Raw genomic sequence first — 24,856 nt, forward strand, 5'->3', positions numbered from 1 at the left:
TTTGCACTCTCAGGCTTTCATTGGAACAGAAAGTATTTTGTTGCCATCCTGGAATATGGTTCTATCATCTGTTTTCCATGCCAAAACAGAACAGAAATATTTATTGAACATCTGTGTTTCTTTTGCGTTCCAAATGATAAGTCAAATTTTTCACATAGCAGTAGATCAGTAAAATAGGTACCATTCTTTTGTTTCAAATATATATTAAAATCAGCAAAATCTTTATCACTCAATATTGCTGGCTGCAGCCCTCATCTTAAGTTCTTTAACAGTTTTATACTTCTGATTTCTACCAATTCCTGACAATTTAACCTTTTTTCTACTTATTTTTATTAATTCAAATGCCTTCTGTAATTAAACTATTAGTATTCTTGTCAGTTCTCTGGTCTAGACTGTAGTTTTTTTCAGGCAGTGCAACCTTTTTTTTTTTTTTTTTTTTTTTTTGATAGCTTGAGAAACTTTCTTAAACAATGCCAAGGCATCATTTCCAAAAGGATGCATTTCAGTTTCTGCCTTTTTCCAGCTTTCCAAAGTTTCCCCCTACACCACCAAATATTTATGTTACTGTTTTGGCCCTTACCTTGTTCATCCATAGCAGACGACTAGCTTGGATCCCAGCCAGCACTACTTTGGGGGTTTCACAATTAATTCTTCTTTGCCAGCTCAGATGAGAGCATATAGAGATTTCTCTTGCTTGCACGCTTCTCCTCCTGAGTCAGGATATTATTACCGCTCCTGTTAGGAAGCTTGAGGTCATTTTAGTATCAGCAAGAGGAGACTTTCAGCATATTTTGAACAGATAGAAATCACAAACAATGTCACATCTCTCCCCCCTACGCAGAGCAGAGAGGGAATTCAGTAGCCAGCCATCCTGCTTTCACACCTGGTGGTCTGTAGTCAATATGTGCTACTACACGATCTTGGTTTTATGCCAACAGAAAAAAAAAGACATTTTCTTCCCAACCCAACTGTGCTGGCAGGAGAGAGAGCCACAAACCAACACGCCACCTTATGCCCACTGAAAACCACCAACACAGCCAATCTGGTGATGGCGCCCTTCATACAAATGCCTTTAATTTTGTTGGGTAAAATCAGGCAGATTGGTTTCAGCTCGTGGCTGGAGTCGACGTGGCTGCTCTGGCCTGGCTAAGCCGGCAGCAGCTGCCCGCAGCCTCTGACACCGCCCGTCACTACACATGCAAGTGTTTTCTGCACAGCTGTCAGCAGCTGGAAAACAGATGATCCTGTTTTTGCAGGTCAGGGTGCTTTTCCCTGCCTGGCCTTCCCATCACGGCTGCCTTTGATGTTTCAGCCACCTCGGCTCTGTGCTCAGGTGGGACCTGCCTGCACACTCCCTGCTTGTTTATCACACCGGCAGCTGGTGCTACAGATCAGCAATTAAAGGTCACTCTCTCCTTGTATCCGTCGGTGTCTAAATTCATTTTGTTCTCAACATGACGGTTGTGGGCTAAACGAGTATTCGTCTGCTCCCTCTTTCTCCTGTCCCTTCTGTTATTAGTGTCTCACTCTCCAGGGAAACTAACTTCAATGGCAAGGAACCCGGCATTTCATCCGCCGCTAGCCAGATGCCTCAGAGACCAGCTCCGCTCAAGTATTTTAATGAAAAATATGTTCCTGGTGAAATTTGGATGGCACATTAACAAAGACAGATCTTAGTCCTCAGCATCACAGCAGGTGTGTTATGTGTGAACATAATCCAGTGTGCTTCAAAGGGTTTAATAATGTAGGCTGTGTATTTATCCTGTGCTCATCCTCTTGTTACCTGGGGTCTTTACAATTTCTATCTTGTAATCATAAGGGATGACTTGTGTTTTTTAAACACTATTGCTTGGACTGTGTCCCCTCTTGGATGTTGACACAAAGGTGAAATGGGTCTAAAAGAAGGCACGAAGTGGGAGTGCAGTGACCTGAACTACGGTCTTGGTTCTGTTTCTGGCTTTACAATTCAAGTACAATCTCAGTGAATCACTACTCTGGCAGAAAAAAGAAGACAAAGCCTTTTTCATCAGGAGTGGGAAACAAAAAGACCAAAGATCATTCCTAACTCATAAAATACTTTAAGACCACCAGATCAAAGGCACTATAATAAGTGCAAAATACTGTGATATAACATTTTTCTACATGTTTCAGACTCTTTCCTGCTGTGTGGATTTCTTTACTTTCTTCTCTGTATTAGAATGGAGGAACAACATTCTTTTTCTTACTGATTAAATTTTTAAGAAGTTGCGGTCAGAGAGGAAAAAAAGCCTGGCAAACCACTCACCAATATAAGATTTTTCAGATGTTAAATGTAGGCAATGAGACTGGAGTTTCAGTCCCAGGACTTCAGCAGATGTTTCGAAGCAGGGAGCCATTCGCCACACACTTCCTCACCTCTGAACTTCCCCATCATCTGTAATCTCCTCACAGTATTATTTTCTTGATTACTACGCAAGATTTATTACCTGTTTCACTCAAACCAAACCCAGTGCCATGACACCTCCACTTGTGTCGGCTGATACCTTACATGCTCAAGGTGAAAGGAGTTTCTGGCACGGTTGTACCTGTGCGCCTTTGCACCTCCACAGCAGCACCGCCTGGAGCTGAGTCCTTGCTGCCTGACGGGTCACACAGACCAGGACCGGGCATGGGAAACTCCTCAGCACTGAAATCATAGTATCATAGAATCATTTCGGTTGGAAGAGACCCTCAGGATCACCGAGTACAACCATAACCTAACTCTAGCACTAAACCATGTCCCTAAGAACCTCATCTAATGGCCTTTCAAACACCTCCAGGGATGGTGACTCCAGTACTTCCCTGGGCAGCCTGTTCCAATGCCTGACAACTCCTTCCATGAAGAATTTTTTCCTAATATCCAATCTAAACCTCCCACGGCGCAACTTGAGGCCATTTCCTCTTGTCCCATCACTTGCTACTTGGGAGAAGAGACCAACCCCCTCCATGCTACAACCTCCTTTCAGGTAGTTGCAGACAGCGATAATGTCTCCCCTCAGCCTCCTTTTCTCCAGGCTGAACAGCCCCAGTTCCCTCAGCTGCTCCTCATCAGACTTGTGCTCCAGGTCCCTCACCAGCTCCATTGCTGTTCTCTGAACTCTCTCTAGTATTTCAATGTCCTTCTTATGATGAGGGGCCCAAAACTGAACACAGGATTCAAGGTGGGGCCTCACCAGTGTCGAGTACAGTGGCACAATCACTTCTCTAGTCCTGCTGGCCACACTGTTCAGAAAGGGTTGAGCCACCGTGAGACATGGAACAGATAACGTGGCTGCGAGTGTCTGATGGTGAAATGCAGTGACCTTCACTTGCTAGAGTGGACACACACACACATATGTATCCCTCCTCCTCCAAAACATCAAACAAAATCTTACAGACACCAGAAAGCCAGCAGTTAAAACAAACAAACAGACAAACAAAATGTATACACCTGTATTAAAACAAAACTGGAGAATATTATGAATTTCGATTGCTCAAATTAAAATGTTAAATAACAGCCTGGAAAATCTTTATGATACATGAATACTCCACTCTTTGCTGTCCAGAATACAGTCCGAGTGCCTCAGCAAGCATTTATCTTGCTTTCCTGAAGGTTTTTGACAGCACTCCAGATGGCAGCGTGCCTGTGAAGCGTTGGCCAGCGCAGACCCCAGCGAGCATATGGAAAAGGGTTTTAGCGCAGGTTGATCAGAGCTGAGTGAAAGTGTGAAGGCAGAAGATGATGGGGGACTAGGGTGGGCAGCAACCCTAATCAGCTGCTGAGGCTCAACATTCATGTGGGGCAGGGATACTCGTGTTGTGTGGAAGTTGCATTTTCTTGGTCATATAGGTGGCACAAGCTAACTAGGAGCAGCATTTCGCTTTGATTTTGGACACCAAAAGTTGACAATTACTTCCTCTCGGGCCTTTATGTCATGTCCACACATATTGTAGATGAATTAAGGAAAGCAGGAAGATTCATTAAACGTAACACTGGCCGATTTAAATGCCCCTTGAAATCCTTCTGTAGTTTTGTGGGTGTGTGGGTATCCATCGATCTGTATTTAAATCACAGATTCCGTGTCAGAGAAATAAATTTAATCATGCTTTGAGATAAATGGATGAGTCTGTTGCATAAAAACAGATGGAAAGTTTTTTTTTTTTAAAGAAGTCTCTCTCCAAGAGGATAGTTTTATTCCTGTCACAACAGTCCCTGAATATTATCCATCAAGTCTAGACACAACAAATACCCACACATGCATGACCTTTGGCTGCAGATGGGCATGTTAAGGAGCCGGTGCTTCTCTTTGCTGTTGATGAGGCTGTTTAATGTCGTGTGTTCACCACTGCAAGCTCACTCTGCAACGTGGCCTCTGATCTGCCTGCTGCTCTCTTCACGAGACAACGACCAACACCTGGCTCCAAGCTTGTGCCTGGATGGATGGCTTCGCCAACACCCAGCAGGAAGGGACTGATGATCAGTCACTAGCGGGATTTCGCAGGGATCCATCCTAGGGCCGGCACTCTTCAGTGTCTTATAAATGACTTAGACTCAGGACTTAAGGGATTGCTTAGTAAGTTTGCTGATGACACAAAATTGGCAGGAGCTGTTGACACTCTCGAGGGCAGAGAGGCCCTGCAGAGGGATCTGGACAAATTGGAGAACTGAGCAATTACCAACCGCATGAAGTTCAACAAGGGCAAGTGCTGGATTTTGCACCTGGGACATGGCACCCTTGGCTGTACATACAGACTGGGGGATGAGATGGTGGAAAGCAGCTCTGCAGAGAGGGATCTGGGGGTTCTGGTTGACGGGAAGTTGAACACGAGCCAACAGTGTCCCTGGCAGCCAAGAGGGCAACCGTGTCCTGGGTGCATCCAGCCCAGCATGGCCAGCCGGACAGGGAGGGGATTGTCCCGCTCTGCTCTGCACTGGTGCGGCCTCACCTGGAGCTCTGGGTGCAGGTCTGGGCACTACAGGATAAAAAGGATATAAAGCTACTAGAGAGTGTCCAGAAGAGGGCTACGAAGTTGGTGAAGGGTTTGGAGAGGAAGTCGTATGAGGAGCGGCTAAAGTCACCAGGTTTGTTCAGCCTGGAGGAGACTGAGGGGAGATCTCATCCCAGCTGCAGCTTCCTCACAAGGGGAGGAGGAGGGGCAGGCGCTGAGCTCTTCTCTTTAGTGACCAATGACAGAACCCGAGGGAATGGCAGGAAGATGTGCCAGGGCAGGTTCAGGTTGGACGTGAGGAAAACGTTCTTCCCCCAGAGGGTGGTGGACACTGGAACAGGCTCCCCAGGGAGGTGTCACAGCCCCAAGCCTGACAGTGTTCAAGAAGAGACTGGACAACACCCTCAGACACATGGTGTGACCTGTGGGGTTGTCCTGTGCAGGGACAGGAGCTGGACTCGATGATCCTGGTGGGTCCCTTCCAACTTGGGACATTCTGTGATTCTATGACTGATTTTGCAGTGAGGACTTGCTACTGACCACAAAGGAAGCCTGCAGAGATGTGCGAGAGGTGGAGACAGCCACACATCTGTGGAGAAACAGCAGCCTGGGCAGGTCTGAAGGCCTGACCTGCCTCCCCAGCAACACCTTGACTCACCACGGCTCTCCAGCTTCTTCATGACCGAAGAGAAGAGCACAACCGTTCACCCCGGGGCCACACAAACCGCACCGCGAAGAGAACTGTTGAACGCCGGACTACAGCAGAGCCCTCTGCGGGACTGGGCGCGGCCGAGCCCGGGGCGCGCACGGCGAAGGATCCCGGCGCGGCCCTCCCTCAGCGGGCTGCCGCGGCGCGGCCCTCCCGCAGGCCCCCGTCCCACAGGGGCCGCCACACCCCGGCGGCGGGCGGGAAGGAGGGCGTGTGCGGGCGGCGCGGCCCCGGCGGGGCAGGGCTGGGCAGGGCAGCGCTTCGCCTCGCCGCGCCGCCAGGGGCGCGGGCTCCCGTCGCACGGCGCCCGCCGCCGCCCCGCGCCCCGCTGACAGCCGCCCTGACAGCCGCGCCGCGCCGCCATTTAACCCTCCCCCCGCCGCCGGAGGTGAGGGAGCGCCCGCCCGCCCGCCGCCCCCGGGCAGCCCCGGCGGCGCTTCCTCCGCGGGAACGACCGCGCTTCAGCCCCGTCCCCGCTGTGCGCCCGTCCCGCCGGCGGCCGCTCCGCCCGCCAAGAGCCGAAGGCAGCGGCGTGGAAGGTGAGCGCGGGCCGGGCGGAGGGAGAACCGCGGCCCCTGCCCCGCGACCCGGCCGCAGCTTCCCCCAGCCGCGGGGCGGGCGCGGCGCACCCCGGGCCTCGATCGGGCACCGTCCGCGGGGCGCGGGTGGGTTACCCCGGGGCGGCGGTGCCTCGCGTCGCCTCGCCGCGGGGGACGAGGGGCTGGCGCCGTGGGGGAGCCCCGGGCAGCCTCGGGCTGGCTGTCGCGGTCCCCAGCCGGCACAGGCTGCGGGCAGCCCGCAGGTCGCTTATGAGGAGCGCTGACAGGACCGCGGGGCGTTTGCCGTAACGCTCGGTTATTCCGGTTTTTGAAACTACCCGTGTGACTTCAGGTTGAGGTTTTGCGCCTGCCCTCCGCCTGGATTTTCCCCGCGATCGCCTCTCGCCCCGAGGCCGGGACCGTCCCGCCCGCAGCCGCGGTGTTTCGGCGCTGCCGGAGCGCAGGTAGCGCCGGCACAGTGACTGTTCTGTTTCTGTCACTCCGAGTCTTTGGTTAGTAGGATTAATTTTAGCGTTTTTCAGTGTGTTTTGTGATTTCTACTTCGTATCAGTCGCTAGACCAGACAAAACCATGTAAGTATACAACGAAATCGGTGTAAAGCGTAGGAGACAGCTTCCCAGCTCTCTTTTTAATACTGACACTTCATGATACCTCAGACTTGCTTCCAGACATATTTCTAATTATTTCAGCTGTGCAATGTATATTCCCCATACTATGATCTTTAAGATAAGCTCCATTAAAGGGGGAATTCCAGAAACAGTGAACAATATATATATATATTTTTTTAATCTAGAGGGGAGAGGAAAGAATGGATCACTGCATTCCATCCCTTATGCCATAAGGGGTGATCTAATGTATTTAATTCTTTGCATTCATTATTTATTATTGCTTGGACACTTTCCCAAATCTCCTTAGGCTTAATAAACTTATTTCCACTGTACATTTTCCAAAGTAAATCTCATCCATATATTCAGTCTACTGTAGCCCTTAGGTTTCAAAGGACAAATGTTGCTGGCCAGCTAGCTCTTGCATTGCTGAGCTGATAGAAAAGGAGCTGAGAAATCCCAGAATTTTGTGAGATCAGACTCCAAATGTTGATGAAAATAAGCTTTACCAGCTAATTATCTTTTTTCTTTTTTTTTTTTTCTTGCACGCAGGGAATCTGGTGCTGTCAATGTAAGCCTGGTGAATTTAGATGCATGATTTTAATAAAGCCATTATCTGATAACAATGTAAAATTGTCTGATGTGTAAATAAGAATGAGAGATGCCTTTGAGGATGTCAGCTCTAGCCCCCCTGCTGTGGCAGACATCACATACATACTTCCCTTGCTAAACTCAATATCTTCTGAGAAGTGGCATATTTTTAGCCCTGACCACTCTGACTGGGCGGCAGTGATTAGATTTTGATAAAATGTGATGCACACCTGAGGTACTCCCTCTTTAATGTCAAAGGGGGAGGATTATATGGGAAGTTCTGAAATTCCCAGCAGGTGGTAACACTTCAATAGCTGCCTGATCTCACATTGCAATAAGCGAATGCTGGTTGAAAATAATTAATCTGTTTCCTGCCATACAGAGAAAATATCTTAAATTTGCAGAAATCTTGCAGATACACATTTCTTTTTGTTGTTCGTGCTGTTTGGCACCCCTCATCTGAAACATAGGGAGGATTTAGGGACTTTGAGGCTTTTCGGTCTCTAGCCTATTTTACTGCCTGTCTGTCATGCATAACCAGAGTTATGCAAATTTTGGGTTGCAAATACGACTGAAAAATGTCCACTAATGGACAGCTATTAAGGAAACTGGTTTTCATCTGGGATTTTTTTTTTTTCCTTTGCGTTCTGGCAAAATTTTGCTTGTTTTTAATTCGCATAGATAACGTTATTTTTCTGACAGCATCACTCCACACCCTGGCAGGTTCCCTGGGTCCATTGGGGTGGCTGGGGTACGTGCCGCTACTCAAGGCAGTGCTCAGGCAAGGAAGGAGGCTGGCTCCAACAGGATCAGTCCTTAACCTGATCCCCCCCCCAACTTACTCCTTCCCCGAGCCCTTCTCCCACCCCGCTCTCATGTGTTCCTGGGGTCATGGGGCTGAGTACCGTGGCTGGGTCCACCTTCACCCAGAGCCACGAGGTCTGGGGGACAAGGAGGGAGCAGGGCTGTGCTTGGAGGAGAGATGAGCAAGGTCTGGCTCCTTCCTGGCTGCTGACGTAGGATGGAGCTGGGCCAGGGGAGGGCTCTGCTCCCGCAGGGGATTTGCAAAGAGGACTGAGGGTACCCGTGGCTGGGCCAAAATACAGGATCCATCGGTGGCACTCCCCTTTGTGTGAATGAGGCTCCAGAGCACAGAGGTTTCAAGTGCCATGAGTTTGTGGTCTCCTTAAACTCAACGCTTCACCGTGCAGTGGCTGATTAATTCCTGATAGCCCTCTCTTAACTGCAGGGCTCACTTGCCTCTCATCTCCTTTTTGAAGGGGGAGTAGCTGCTGAATGCTGTACTCTTGCAGCTGATGAAGTTGTCAACTGGTTAGCAGTGCTAGATCAGCAGGTGACAGCACCCGGAGGAGGTGGCTGGTTTGTGAAATGTCATGTCTGCTCTGTGGCCTTGGATGCTGCTGCAAAAAGTACTGGCAGTCATAAATCCAGTTGGCTTGTGGTTTGTTGTTGGTTTGGGTGGATTTGTTTGTTTTTCTTTTGTAAAACTGAAATGATGACAAAATACTTTGTGATTTTAATGACATAGAGAAATAGCGACATTACTTGAAGACATGAAGAGACATAGCTCTAATAGTGTATATATAATCTGTTACTTATTTTCAAAAAATATTGTAAATGAAATTGTAAATTGCATCTTTGGCTCTTGCACAGTTCCTGACACTGTAGTAGCATCTGTAAGCCTCGCAGCTCCTGGTGGATTTGTTCTCATAATACTGTACCAGACAGTGAGGTACTATTTCCAGTGGAGAGCTATGACACAGGAAAGCTAAGTGATGTGACCAAGATTGCACAGGAAATCTGTTGCAGAGCAGGGACTTGAAGTTTTCCTGTGTCTTTTGCATTACATATACACCTCTTGGTCTTAATTTCCAAGGCCGTTTATGGCTTATCCCCTCATCTGTCATTTCCAATTCCCTTTGGAGAGGAAGTCTTCCACTTCCAGTCAGCCCATTACACCGTCTCTTGGAAGAAGAAAGCATCTTTTTATGTTGCTGTGCTTCTGCTGCGTCTCACATAATGGAGCCTCAGTCCATGCTTGTCCATGAGAGCAATAAATTTAAAAAGCCAATTATTCAGAGTCTGATAGCCTTCTCCATTCGATCATTTTTCATCTCATTAAGTTAATGAACTTGAGGTAGAAGATCTGAATAGAGGAGAAACCATTTAAGATGTTCTGTCTGCCTTGCAAAGCAAAGTTTTATGTGAGTATGAAAAGCGGAAAAATAATAGACTGGGGGACAGGAGGGAAAGATGTGGATATTTTTGAAGAAGATCTAGAAATGAGAAGAAATCTAGAAAGAAGTTAGCTTAGGGACAACTAAGAGGAGAGGGGGGAAGTCTGAGCCTGGCTTAGAGATCAGCGTAAGGCCTGTCCAAAACTGAGACAAGGTGAATGGAGGGAAAACTGAAGGAGGGGAGAGAAACAAACCTGTGGGGAAAGAGAGGAGAAGGAACAGGGCAATACTATGCCAGAAATAGGCTGGCAGTTCTTGCATTCAAAGTTGCCGTTACAATTGAGCTAGCAAAGGTGCAAAAACTCAGGGAGGCTTCCTGGAGAGACTTTAGTTGGAGTTTTGTCAGAGGCAGGGCTGTGTTGCAGCCGGGAGCCTGGGGTGGCTGCAGGTGAGGTAGGAGGGTTCCCCTGCAGTGCAGTGGCCGCAGAGGGTGAAGCAGCCCCAGGCGAGGCTTCCAGAGGTACCTGATCTCACTAACTGGAAGTTAGTTTTGGTGCCGTTTCAAATGCTCCAGTTCTAGCCTGGGTGTTGCCCCTGCTGCACGCCGGAGTCTTTTCCCAAGCAAGCCACGATAACAGAGGGAAGGAGGTTTTGGTCTGACGAATGGTTGGCGTTACCGAAACACCCAAGGGCTCTGGCTCTGGGCTGTGTCCGCGGGCTTGGTTAGAAAGAGACCCTGTCCTGAAAGGTCTGTACTATAAATACAGAGTGTGAGAGACGGGGTGAGAAAGAGGGGAGCAGATTAATGCTGCAGTTTGGTGATGCCGTGTGCCAGCGCCCTGTCTCGTGAACCAGGCTGCTTTTGCCTGCGTCGGGCTGACACGCAAATTAAGATGCAAGGTGACTGTCTTGATTGAGAGTGTTCTTCCCTGCAGGCTTTTTTCTTTTTTTTTTTTCCCCGAGGATTTATTCTCCCTTCCATAGCTTCGATTCTCTTCTGCTGCGTGCCGCTTATTAGACTGAGATTAGGACTACTTGAATTTCACCTGTCAGTGTGTGGCTCTGAAAGAAGTATTTGCAAAAGCCATTTGAAAAGTACTCAACTAGGAAAGCTAGAAATGGAAAGGATCCGTTAAATCATCCAGCACAATCATGGCTGTGGCCCACAAGGCATTTCTCCCCTTTTTTCTTTCAGAGCAGCTTACAGCAGCGCTGCGTAACTTCTGCTGCTTTCCTTGAGCAGTTATGCTAGAGGCTGGTGCATCTATCATGTTTTGGGGTTTTTTTTTTTTTTTTTTTTTTTTTTTATTGGAACCTGCTTTTTCTGCCTTGGACCACTTTGTTTTGATTACCCAATTAATGATCAGTAATGACACATGAAAAGAGCGATGCCTGGGACGCGATGCCACGCCTGCTGCCAGTAGCTGTGGGCAGCCATGGGGCGGCCGGCTGGATGTCCCTGCGAGCTGCCCACCCCTGTCTTGAGGCATAAGGTTTGTGTTCCTGTAATTTACGGCATATCAAGTGAAATTGTGGGTGGTGGCGGTATCACTGTCCCTATCTAATTCTTCCTGGAGCCTTGTCAAGTTCGTGGGCCGGATGATGATTATTCCCTTCAGATACGCACAGTTATTATTGTAATGGGCTTTTAGTGAGCAAAGCCATGCTGTTAGTCTTTTCTTAGAAATTATTCTCTCCAGCCACTTGGCACGGAGAACAGTTTAAAAAGCTTTCAAATAACACGTCTGCTGTCTCTTAGTTCCAGAAGTCTAGCAATGTAATTGCTGAAATATCTCATCTGTGATTCCTAAAGACATACCTGATCTTTGCCGTACCTGGTTCCTCCATTTTACCTTTATGCTCCGCAGCTTTGATCACTCCTAACTTATGCCTGCTGCAGTGACAGATTTCTCTCATAAAGTTTGGTTGTAAACTTCATGGCACGAGAACTTTCTTGCACGTTTGCATGATAGTGAGCACAGTAAGACTGACTTGCCGGCGCTCCTATGCAGTGCAAAAGAGCAATTCTTATGTTTTGAGAATAGTTTCCTTGAGCTAGATCTTATCTTTTTAGATTCCCCCCTAATTCTGTTTCTGAAGCAAACTGTTGGTTTTGCTGCTGTCATTGTGCTTCCAACCTGTGTTACGCGATTGTTAAGAGACTCAGTAACACTAGTCTAAAGCACATGGACGTAAACTTTTGAAACTTGCTGAAAGGAACACTCTTTGTTGGCTTAACCAAGGCTGTAGAGAACATAAACTTAAAAAATTATAGAGGAGAAGTGGAAGTTAGCACCTTCTCCATCAGATCAGTCTGCATGACATAAAAGGCAGTTATAGGTCTTTTATAAATCTATTAAGATAAGTAAATATACTACTAGACCTGAATAAAAGTGTAGTTTGAGGACCAAAATAGTAGCTTTCTACCAAGTTTCCTTCATGCTTGAAAGCAGTTGACAGCAAGTAATATGAATTGTGTAGCAGCAATAAATCTCCAGTATCGATAGGTGCTGAGGTCAGAGTTACATTTTGTATAAAATACTTGTTATTTTGCTACCATGAGTCTTGATCTTAATATAAGACATGCACAGCAGCAGTTGCTGCAGTGCAAAGGTAAATTATTGTGATGTGTGTTTGCTCTGGCTCAGGAGCTGACATTTCAGGAGGGAAAATTTATTGTACAGTGAATTGTAGTTGATACATTATTAGTAACTGACACAGTATTAGTAATTTTTAAGTAAATGGGAGAAAAGTGTTGATTTATAGTGTATTTTTTTTACTTATTAGTGAGATGTCTTCCTTCTTGTATCCTGTGAAGCAAAGTTAACACAGCTGTAATTTCTTAACTTTCAGGTGTTCTTGGAAAAAAGTGCCTGCACTTTGGAGCTGAAGAAGGACATGAGGAGTAAAAGGACCTGGGATCTCACTGGTCAGAATGAAACAGATGTTGAAAGATTTTTCAAATCTATTGTTAGTAGTGCTCTGTGACTATGGTGAGTATTAGAGCTGTCAAGGGAAAATTGTGAGATGTGTATTCATATGGTGGATTTGGATGGTGGTGTTTCCAGGTGATGTGTTGAAATCAGGTGTCTCAGAAGCCACCACTGATATGCTCAGAATGTAGACTAGATCTTACGCAATATTTAGGTGGAAAATGCAACTTGCATAAACTGCCTCTTTAGATCAGAGTGGCAGGAACCTTTCCTGCTGTTAATTTGCTCAGAAATATAAACGAGATAAATGAACAGATTTCTGTGGGCATCATCGAGGGACTGGCTGTGTTAGAAGCAGTAACTATAACTTTGCTCTTCTGTAAGACTCATATTTCATTATATTTAATGAACATTATGGAAGGTAGACCTGTTTTAGGTATCCGTACCAGAATGGGGGAACTGCGCCATACAACTACCTGGTTCTCTCCATTAACTATAAAAGGAACCTGTGGTGGTTGGTTGAGGTGTAAGTGTCTACATTACAGGCAACCTCCTATAGTTGAGTGAGGTCCCCATCTGATGGACCAAAGCTGCCAGTTAGAGAACTTTTGAGAACAACAGAGGTGTCCTTTGACTAAAGAATAAACCAAAGGATGGTGTTCGTACTCATTCAATTTTAGTCATGTAAAATTAGGCAGCTAGGCAGAGGCAATCAGCCTCTTTTGAGCAGTCCACACACAAATCAGCACATATTGAAAGCAGCTCCAACCCATCTGCAGTCTGAGACGTGTGGAATGAGAAAGCACCTCCTTCTCACTGTCAGCTGCCAAGGAGGGAGGTTGGACATCCAAGTTCAAATTAGACAACTGTAAGATATCTACAAGCTGAGGGGCATCCTGTGCGTGGCATCTTATCTCTTCCAAGAACGTACTAAGTGAGAAGTAGATTTGCAAATGGAATTAATTCCTTAATGCACAGTGAATTAGAAATTTTGTAAATGTGACTCTTAGTTCCTGAATAATACATGTTTTGAAAAATTACATTCTTAATTTAAAAGCAGGTGTTGTTCTGACAGCTGCAGAACTTTGTCAAACCATGCTAAAGGATTAAGTCATGCACTGCCGAAATGTCTCTAGCATGGAAAAAAATGGAAAAAAGGATTGGTTAGTCCGCACTTATAGAATGAACTGTAGCAGCAGGTAGTTCACACACCAGATGGCCGAAGATGTCTTGCAAAGGAGAGAAATGGACAAAAAAAATGGATGCAGTTTGCTGTCCTTTTGTAAGCGAGAAAAATCTGATTATAGGTGATGATTGAATACTAAGTATGCTCAGCTACTCATGCCTCTATTCTTGCTCCATCTCCACTCTAGAACAAGGGATCACTACAAGGTGTAAAGAACCTAGAATTGCCATCTTTTAGATGAGCTTCATTCCAGTAGATGTGGAGACGCTTTCCTGTGGCTTTTAGTACCATTTCTTCTTTTAAGAAGACAAACTAGCCGAGTTAGGAACAGTGCACTGAGTGGGGAGCACAGTGAAGGCAGGTATTAAATTCACTTAACCCTAGAAGTGAGGTGAATGATTGCAATATCCTCTGGTTCTTGGTGTCCTGTAGAAATTCACAACTAGTTCGCTCAGAGGTAAAAGCTATTATTCCTGAACTTTATAGAGCATGGCACAGTAAGTAATTACAAGCTGAGTTAAAGAGCAAAATCTCTCCTGTAAACTTGAGGTGTGTCATCTTTTGCCTTATTTCCAGTTCAAGGGTAGTCCATAATTAAGAAAATTACTTCCAAACTGTTCTGCCTATTCACTACACATCTTTGAGTATCAGATGTGTACAAAGTCTTTAGATAACTATTTCACTCATAGACTTTTGTGTTTCAGACCAGGACTATTTTTTAAATGATCCAGTATGCTCTGGAAAATTACTGTAGTGCTAAAAAAAGCCCTAACGTACAACAAAACGGTATTCTCATTTCTTATCGGTTTTTCTGATGTGTTTGTTCTTCTTAGCTCTGTGCTACTGGTGCCTGACAAGCCAACAGCACAACCCGAGTTGGCTTAAACACAATTAAAATAAATAAATATCAGAATAGCACCCTCAAATAATTTTTCTTACTCTTCAGTGAAGACAAGGATTTTCCTTTTGATCTTTCTAAGCGCGAGTTCTTGCAAAGGCTCCTCTGGCAGGTTGTTGGCGCCACAGCCAGGCTCTGTTCAATGTGAGACCATTGTAATGACAACCGAAAATATACAAATGCATTGAAAGCTGCCCCTGACTGGCCGTCCAAACAACTGGGACCAAGTCTTGGCATGGCACACAGTCACATGCGCAGTAGGCTGGAGGGCAGCTGAAGGAGCTTGTGGTAGAGACTGGTTACTTCTGACTGGCACCTTGTGGAGCATTGTAAAAAACTGCTGTGTGGGCTGTCCACGAGTGCAAAGTTCTTGCGTTACTAACCAAAGATGGGAGAAAGGATGCTGTGAACTGGGGTGCGCCAGCCAGAGCTCTGCGGTGCTGTGACAGCCTCCTCCAGTGGTGCTCACTTCCCACACCTCCCAAGTGATCTGCATTCGGGGTGATGGGAGCCATGCGGCGGTCCCCTGGCCTCTCTCCAGTCCTCACACACACACACAGGGTGGTGTTAATTCTTCTCAACCGAGCCATTCCAAATAAAAAATAGTGCAAGAGAGTGAAGACAGTTGTAAAAGAGAGTAAGGGCAGTAAAGAGGTAGATACAAACATCAATGCTTTCCATTACTATCACTTGAGTGTTTTTGCTCTAAGTTTAAAGTGTGAAGTTGAAATTTTTCATGCTGGGTTTTTGCCATGGTCTGATTTCTTTTTCCCTTGTAGTGTTTCAGCTAAGTTGAATCTAGCCAATTCCTTTAGAGAAACGCTTCATTTTGCCCGTGTTCAAATAAATAAAAACACTGGGGAACTGTAATACAGTTATGGGAACTTCACTTTTGCTAGGGTGCTCACAGTGGCCTGGGACATGCTTTCTGCTGTCCTTATGAGGATTTCCCCAGACTTGGCCCAGATCTAAGCCCTTGTGGATGAGTTAGCGATGAAGTTCTCCGAAGGGTCCAGCACGCCCCAGCTCCCACTGGCTCCTCTTGCCAGCCCTGTGCAATGCTGTGCATGCTGCAGCCCAGGGCAGCAGGGTTCCCCCTATGTTTGTAGTATGAGGCACTAGAGATGCTTGTCCTGTGCTCTCTGCTGTCATGCTAGCAGTGAGCCAGTGGGGACTTGCTGAAGTTAATTGCAAGCCCAAACAACAGAAGAAGGTAGAAGAGCTGTAGGGCAAACAGACAAGGGCAGGAGTTTGGAGAACCGTGGTAATGGTAATAGATTTAGGATAGTACCCAACAGATCTTGACAGAAGGTGACAGTAGGAACAAGACTGGAAAATATGGGTAGGGACAGGTGACAGAACCAAAACGTGAAGAGCCAGGAGAATGCGTTGCTGGGCAATTCGTAGAGAGCCATTTTTCACAGGCATTCAGGGTCTGTTTCCTACTCTCTGAGTGTATGAGTTGAGATTGGGTTTGCTGGAGTGCCATGTGCTCACCACAGCTGGGATCAATGGGATCCTGCTTTGGATGTCTGAAGGACCATTGTATCTAAAATCAGGTCCCGGGTTTCTTGGGGCATCCACAATTAGCTGATGCTTGACAGTTTTCACCTTTGTGCTTCGTTCCTGACACACTAAACAAAAATAGTGACATCGTCTCATCTTTCAGGGATATTGGAAGGATAAAGTCATTAATATTTCTAATGCACTAATAGACTATGATAAGAGCATGATAGAAGAGTCCATAAGAGAAATGAATAATTCTGTGTTATCAGGATGGATTTTGGATGGTGTACAGTCAATAATACATGGGACCACCCATGGGAGAATGAGAACAAAAGAGCCTTTTGGTAATGAGCACCATCCATCTGCCAATGAAGCAGCTTCTTGTGGAAAAAATAGAACTGAGTCATGCAAATTAAAGACTGAGTTATAGTACATATATGTAACAGTTTATGCATGATTTATATGTGCAAGGCTGTGTGTGCCACCTTCATTCGGACTTTATGGATGTGGTTGGAGCTGGTTATTTTAAGGACGTGTTAATAGCTGCTGGAGAGTAATAGGCTCTTCTTGTGCACACCGTACCTCACTCTCATGTAAATGTCTATAGCTAGGCAGATGAATTTCTTCCTGAAAATTTTCCCTGCTGACAAGAAAGTGAACCCAAGGTGACTAACTCAAATTAAGGCTTAGAGTGGTAGGCGTCTAATATTATATGAGATGAATCCTGCTACTCCTGACTGCTGAGTGCTTGCCTTGGCAGTTGCAGTGTTTTCCCAGCAAAGCTTTCTTTGAGGTAATCTAAAGACATGTGTAAGAGATTTAACAAGTCAAAGTATTGTTAGTTGATACTACTTATGAAAGGATTGCTTTAACCGAAGTTTTACACTTCCGTAGCACCCTCCATCCAAGACTCAGAGGCCTTTTCCCAGACAATTAAATAAAGATGTCTCACAGCACATTCTATATCTGGAATAGATGTATGCAGTTCCCATTTTCCACATAAACTTTCTGTGTCTGAAATCCTTAAGTTTCAAGCAACACAGAAAAGTTATCTTGAGCTAAGAACAGAAATGTGATCTTCCCAATCCATGGCTTTAGATATCATCTATCCCCACTAGTTACGGCGTGTCTCAGGATAATTTGGCAACTTGCACAAGCATGGTCATGCAAGAAGTGCATTCAAAAAGACTGCACCATTTATAATGAAATGATGTCATTTAGACATGTTGCACCACATCTGAGACAAGAAAAGTGCTGCAGTCACCATCACTGTTATTTTCAGCTCTTTCACTCAAGTGTCTCTGTGATGCAAATGAGCAAAATGAAAGATTCATAAGAGAGAGCAAGAGAAGAGACTTCAAAAAGCATCACGCAGACTTCCTATGTTATTTAATTTGAGGGACATTTTTTATGTGTCTGTATTAAGAAACTACCATCCTTTTTTGGCTAAATTACGGCTAAATTACAGCTAAAGTAAGTAGAACAACAGCTGGCCACTATGAAGTGGACTTTAAAAATCTGTAAGTGAAAGAAGATGAGAAGTTTGGGAATGTGTCCTGAAAAATAAAGTTTTCTGTGAATCTTTTTTGTTGTTGTTGTGTTTTGGTTTGGTTTGGTTTGAAACCTTGTTTTTAACCTCTCTGAACATGTTACTCCAGTAGACTTTGAGTTGCTCCAAACCATGTCCCTGCACAAAGGAAAGGTGGTGAGCTTTAACTGCTATAACTAGGACCCTTTTTTTTTTTTTTGGTGAACTGATAAACTTTAGTAAGTTTGGGAACCACTTCTTGAATATCCATTTCATAAATCTATGTTTTCTTCCATGAGGCAGATAAATAATCAGTTATCTCTTTGGTTCTTAATACTGTTGTGAACCTTTTCCTTTCAGTTCTTGGCGAAGTGGAGTATCTCCTGTTGGAGCGCCCAGGTCATGTAGCCTTCAGCAATGACACAGTGTCTGTGGAATATCAGTACTACAGTGGTGGTGGTAATGTGACAGCAGAGTGTCCATCCATCCTATTGTTGGATGCCAGCACCAACGAGATAATTGCAAGAAAACAGCTTCCAGCAAATCAATCCCAGGGGATTGTAGAGTTCGAGTGTTTCTATTTCAAGAGCGCTGGGGACTTCTTGTTCAGAATGGTCTCTCCCAGCAATAACAGCAGTGTTGCCCAGCGGAGCAGAAGCAGCATGTCCACCCTCCATGTGGAGTGGCCTGTATTTCACATTGATTTGAACAAGAGTTCAGAGGTGCTCGGGAGCTCCCTTCAGGTTGGACTCTTTACAAATGAGAAGTTGTGTGCCATGAACGAGACGGTGGTTTCACTGGATGTGATATTCACCAGCACCCTTTATGAATTCAGAAGAGTAAGCTCTGATGAGACTCTTGGCGTTAGAACTAGCAAAGGAATCCCACTCTCTAGGTCCCAGTGGGTAGAGTTTGATTGCCCACCTGTTGGTCAAGAAACATACATCACTGTGTTACTGAAATCGTTAGAAACGCGTTCCATCATTACCTCCATGGGACCCATAGATCTCCTCCACAAATTTGGATACAGACTGGTTGTGGCACCAGAAGCAACATGCAAAACTTTGGTTCAGGTCTTTGTAGTCTCGCCACCATGCGTTTCTATCAGTGGAAAAATTGTCGTCTATAAAGAGGCTCTCAAGCATCCTAGTCAAAGAACAACTTGGCTGTATGAAAACACCCTTCACCCAGGAGACAACAGGACAGAATTTAACTGCACTTTGTTTGATGTGGGGAAGAACAAATACTGCTTTGACCTTTTTAATTTCTCAAATCGAAGTCATTTCCCAACAAGAGCTAAGGAGTGTATGATGATCCAAAGGAATATGGGTTTGTACTGATGTTTGTCCTCTTTTAGCCAAAATTATCACTCTTCCCAGCCAACATGGGCAATGATAAATAGGTTTGATTGTAGTGTTCCCTACTGAATAGCTACTTTTTGGGTTTTCTACAGCAGACAAAATATTTGTAATATCATGTGCAGATGGGAACAAGACAGAGTAGGCTGTTACATAGAGGAATACACAAGGACATTTGGTAGCAGACACCACTGTGGTAGCTTAAAACTGCGTTAAGTTAACACCAAGTACCAATCAAAAATGTTTGGGGCATTCTGAATGGTGTATCCATCTAGTCTGGGTAAAACTGAAACTTGGCTCTCTCAGTGAGGTAAGAACCTATTGCAGAAGATCTGGCTGAATGGAGACACTAAAGGTAGGGTTAGTCTTACCTACATTTAAGTGTCTAAAAGCCAAGGGTCCAACATAAAGTAGTCGTTTAGCTTTTTAGTCAAGACAGGTGTCCCACAAAGGTCATGGGTATAGACAATACATGGGCTGAATCCTCATCTGGGTGTCTTTCTCTCTAGCCCATTTGCTGTAGGAGTTTAGAATTCTACATGTTAGATACAAAATTTTGGTGAGACGAATCAGGATTTGGCCATAGCAAAAGACTGTCATGTCACTTGGACAGCTTGTGGGTTTTTCAAGCAGGCTTTCAAGCATGTCTCTGCTACTGCTTAAAACAGACCAGGGTGCATTTTCTGATCCACGAAGCCACCTGGCAGATCATGGGTCACATTTGTATAGCTGCATTTTTCCTCCCAGAAACTATTAGAATCGTACAAACTGCCGACTAGGGACAGTCTGTGGTCCATATAGTCCTTTGGGCCGTGACCAGGCATGGTCTGGGAGAGTGCTGGTTGGAAGATGCCAAAACCATCTCCAGGAGCATGAATGATCATGGTTAAGGAGTGATCAAACTTAAGTATGAACACAGGACAGAACTGGAGCCCATTCCTCATCCCTGTTTAAGGAATATCTATACATCCTATTTATATCTATACCTCTTATGCAGATGTAGCTTCAGAGGTGGCAGTCCTCCAGGTTACAAATCACGGTAGCATGGCAGACGAAGCAGATGAGCCAAATGTCCTTCTCATCCCTCATTTGTGGAGGGCAACTACAGTGAGACATGGGCTGTATGTGCACAAGGGGATTGGGGTTGGGTTGGATTGTGTTGCCTACACCCTGGAACAGAAAAGTGAATGTTCTCATTTGGAGCAGGCTAATGTCCATACATAATGAATTAGTGTTTTCCATCTGCATGCTTCAAAGAATTTGGGTTGAAAGGTTTGAGATGCACACCATTTTCTACACCTCCCTGCCCTGGTCTCCCTGAAAAGGAAGTGCAGGAACTGAAGCCAAAAAAGGGTCATTGTGCTTCATGGGCGGGTCTCTGGAGCAGGGTCATCAGGAGACCAGGCATGTAGGACATGCTCCATAGAACACAGTCCAGACACAGCCTACCTTAATTAGGTTCCTAGCATCATGTGGTCCTACTTTCTACCATTTCATAAATTCTAAAACTGTTAGCTCTTTAATTAGCACTCTGTACTAAAAATGACCTCTATTTTCACCATATGCCAAACTTGGTACATAGTTCTTCTCTTCATCTGAACTTCCCATCTGCATTCGCTGTTGGCACTCTTTCTCTTCCTTTGGCATAAGAAAGTCTGTCTAAAAAGGAAAGCATATTATTTTCTTAATGGAGATAATTCTGAAGGAAAAAGGAAGAGAGAATTACAATACTTTCTCTGTGCTTGTGTGGTATGTTACACTGATGCGATCTAGATAATTACCCTGACAGATGAATACCTAGGATATGATGCAGGTATGTTTCTGTGCCCAATATTTGACTTTTAATTGATGAGATCCACATTGAGCAACGACTCCATGCAATCCACTTTGTTTCCTTGGGTTCCCCGATAGCACAAACCTTACAACCACTGTCGAAAGAATCAGACTGCGCCTGTGAAGAACAGAGTAAAGTCAATAGCTGCCAAGTTTGAAGTGTCAAACCTACACAGCCGATGAAAGCGAAACCACACCGCATAGCCGTAAATAAAACGTCAACCTGAAATTAATTAGACCGCAGCACATCTGACTTCGTGCCTGTATCTGCAAGACTTCAAAGCCCAAGGCAGCGTTTGAAAGGAGCGGGGTGTTCTGGGAGGAGCATGTCAGCCCGGAGCCACGACAGGCAGAGCGTAACCCGCACCGCCAGCGAAGGCCGTCCCAATCCCCGCTGCCTCGGGAAGCCCTCTCCTGGGCTCAGATGTGCCCCTCACCCTGCGGCCGGGCGCTGGGAGGTGGCCTGCACAGACCTGGACACCTGAGAGCTGTTGCTGCGCAACAGGCATCTCCCTCAAGTCACTCATTTTCTCCTTTGGGCTTCCTGAACTCACCCAGTTTCAGGCAAGGAGAGGTGATAACTCCTCTGGTCAGGGCTGCAGTGCAGCGTGGGCTGTCGCTTTTCATCCAGCTACCCCGATGTTGAGCCCCACAGCTCGGCTTTGCATTCCACTGCCCCTGATCCCCCAGAGTTACCCAGTCTTTTGTTGAAGGCACCACAAAACAGAGACTCTTCTAGTAATTTCTCTCAGTACTCTGATTTTATTTTTAAGGGAAGCTCTGTGTGTTTCATAACTGAAGCTCATCTAGCTTCATCCTCTAGTGACTGGCTCTTAGTCTGCAGCTCTCTGCTGGAGGAGACAGCTGTTTCCCATCTACGGTCTTCCCCTCACAAAGGCGTTTGCACATCCAGATCATCTCTGTCCTTCCAGATAATCTCAGTGTTCTTTTTAATAAACTGAAAAGATTGAGGCTTTAATTGGAAGGCATTTTCTTCAGGATTTGATTAATTTTCTGTGTCTTTTTGGCTCCCTTTCCATTTTTTTTATTTGACAACAGACGTACCAGCTTTGGCTGCTATTTTTGATGTCCTCCTCGCCAATGCTGCTTGGGCAGTAGCACCCTACTTAACTACTCCTTTGCTTTAATTTCCACCAATTTCATTACCTAATTTTGCTGTAACTTTTATCCTGTAAACTACTCTTGAGCTGTTTTTGCATATGACCTTTCAGTATGTAATCTACCATCCTGCAGGTACAATTTATTTTCCATCTTCCTACATTTTACGTTTTCCTGATTTGCGATCCACTTTGCTTGGGTTATCCTAGCTTAGTAAGTAACCTATGTTGCTCCATACAACTGTGCTATCCACTTATGTCGTCACAGGAGTGACATATTTTCTCAGTAATGGTTTTATATTTACTTCTGTGTCAACTAGGCAAGCATTGTACACCGAGCCTTATACGAATCCCTTTGGAATTTCTCCAAATGCATTCGCACTCGGTGATGGTTTTCTGTTGACAGTTCCATATCAAATCTGTCACTCAGCCAGTTCTTACTTCATTTAGCATATGCTCTATTATTTGAAGCAGAGATATTGTCTTGTAAAAAATCAAAGCTCCTAAATCATTAAAATTATCTTCATCCTAACCACACAGGATGAGATAAAAGATTATTTTGCCACTCCTGTTTTCCATAGATAAATCAGTTGTATTCCTGACTCTTCACTCCTCATCCTGGCCAGGTTTGGTCCAGCCTGTGTGACAGGAATCTGGCTTGTGTCTGGAGTAGGAAGGAGAAGACTCATGGTGGTCCTAAGCCAGCCAGGACAGCAGCTTTTCCAGCCCAGGCCATCAGCTTCAGAATGAGTGTAGCTAAAAGACCTGTGCTGTCTAAGACTGTGGATGTGTCTCTTAAATTGGGGAATATGTCTATGAAATTTAAGTCAGCACTTGAGCAGCTTTCCGTAGACTCCACTGGAGAAACTGAAAAAATAGCAGTGAGGTATGAGTCAGTTCATTCATCTCAGTGGGATGTTAACTGTTTCACACAGATGGCTGAGGCAGAGTCATGCAGCTAATTTTTTCCCTGTGTTTGACTGGATTATTTGAATGTCTGAGGTAGGAAGCTCTATTAGATCATCTCACCCAGCAACAGATGCATTGCAGGCTCATTCTTTTCAGTGCTTTATCCTATGTTTTCCTCATCTGGGATTTAAACAGTGAGACTTCTGCGCTCCTTGGGAAGATGTTCCATGCCTAGCCTGTATCCCACTTGAAACATTTGGGATGAGACTGATAAAATTAATCAGTATTGTTACAGCATAGAAATGGGCATATTATCTTCATATTGCTGGTGTTAATTAACTTTCTTTTATGGTTCTTAGTTACACTTTGGAGACTGGTTTCACCTTTGATGTGACTCCCAGTGAAGTGCCTTGCACTTGCTGACAGCAGAGTTGAATTTTGTTCATCTGCCTTTCGCTAACTGTGAAAAAAAAAGCTATTGGGAGGTCAGCAGGGCATAAGAAGTGCAGCTGTTGCCAGAAAAGGGAAAGAGGAAGGTAGGGGAAGACTTTCTGAATTGAAAAGTGCTCAGTAAGGGAGGAGTAAGTGGAGTATCTAGGGGTCAAGCAGGGACATACAACTTCTATTAAATTCTTGGTCCCTAAATAAGACTGTATGAATCAGACCTGGCTATTATCTGTAGGAAAATCTGGGAACCAATTAGCTCTATTGCCTGAATCTGTACCTGCCTTGTATTTCTTTAGAAACAGGCAGATGAAGGGGATCTGCGAATGCCAGGGCTGTTTGTGCCCTATCTGCTTCTCCTGTTTCAGTGAATGCTTCGTCTTCACAGCCCCAGCATTTTAGGAATAAATCAGGTGTTACAGACTCACTGGGATAGCTCTTCGCTTCTGAAAAAAATTTTTAGGCTGCGTCTCAGGAATTCTTAAAGATGCCTGTTTGTGGGAAAAATACTGTAATCTGTCCAGGCAGAGTCTAGGTTTTCTTCCTTTAAAGGGAACCTTGTCCTTTCAGTGTCCAAATTAGTAACCTGTTGGAGCACACCACCTTTTCAGTGCTTCATTTCCATGGAAACAGAGAAATGTGGAACAGGTTAGAAGGGTGTTTTCCCAGGTCTTATCCAAACACCAATCCAACGTGTGTGCACCCAGTCTCAGGACCTAAAAACTCATCTCAGCTTCCACAAAGTGCTCTGCAAACCCCCAGGCTGGCATAGACATTTACAAGAGCCTCCAAATAGTTAGTGATTTTGTCCCATATCACTGTCCCAATCCCGTGCGCCAGGCTGGAAGGATGGTGCTGAGTATCCCTCGCTGGCTGTGCTGTTGGATAGCGCTGCATGCTCAAAGTTCTTACAAACACAGAAATTTGAGGGTAGACACTTATGCAGAGCGACAATTAACACAGTTAATTGCATTTATCTTTCATGTTGGCAGATCTGCCAACTGTCAGCTATTTCAAACTAACTCATCAGTTAGATGTCTTCACGTTGATAATTGATTCCTCAATTGTATGTGAAAAAATTCACACTTATTAGAGCTAGTTTGCAGTTCATACCTTCTGTTTTTTCCCCTGGCACTTTGGATCTGTTTGTCTTAAACAGAGGTTAATCATTTCATTTCCTTAGGGGAGAATAAACTATGCTTCATTTTCTTTTACATTCTGGTAATTGCAGGAGGTTGCAGAGCAAGTTACAGGAGTTTAAATCTCCTTTCATGGGAGCAGGAGCATTTCCTGCTCTCCTGCTGCTTAGGGCACATATTCTTGGCCCCAAAGCTATGGATGCCACGTTTTTGCTGAGGAACTCTCTGCCCTCAGCTGAAGCCAAAGTCAGTGGGAAGTGCCCTGGAGCAATGGGCACATCATAGATTTGACGTCAAAATTAGAAAATTACTCATCCTAAATGTTCTTGTACGTTGAAGCCTAGAGGCATCAATGCAAAAGCTGCTGAGCACCCTCCACTATCACCAGCGTTAG

At 45.2% G+C, this 24,856-nt stretch overlaps 1 protein-coding gene across 1 annotated transcript in view; it reads left to right on the plus strand.

Annotated features, from left to right (window-relative positions):
* The first annotated feature begins 6,032 nt into the window (after positions 1 to 6,032).
* THSD1 (thrombospondin type 1 domain containing 1) overlaps positions 6,033 to 24,856 on the plus strand; it is a 28,321-nt gene continuing 9,497 nt past the window's right edge. The window contains exons 1-3 of the mRNA XM_065643979.1: positions 6,033 to 6,195; positions 12,464 to 12,603; positions 18,022 to 18,990. Coding sequence (XP_065500051.1) covers positions 12,546 to 12,603; positions 18,022 to 18,990 — 1,027 coding nt within the window. The 5' untranslated portion in view covers positions 6,033 to 6,195; positions 12,464 to 12,545. The remainder of the gene's footprint in view (positions 6,196 to 12,463; positions 12,604 to 18,021; positions 18,991 to 24,856) is intronic.

The sequence above is a fragment of the Caloenas nicobarica genome, chromosome 1, assembly GCF_036013445.1.
Source record: "Caloenas nicobarica isolate bCalNic1 chromosome 1, bCalNic1.hap1, whole genome shotgun sequence".
NCBI classification, from domain to species: domain Eukaryota; kingdom Metazoa; phylum Chordata; class Aves; order Columbiformes; family Columbidae; genus Caloenas; species Caloenas nicobarica.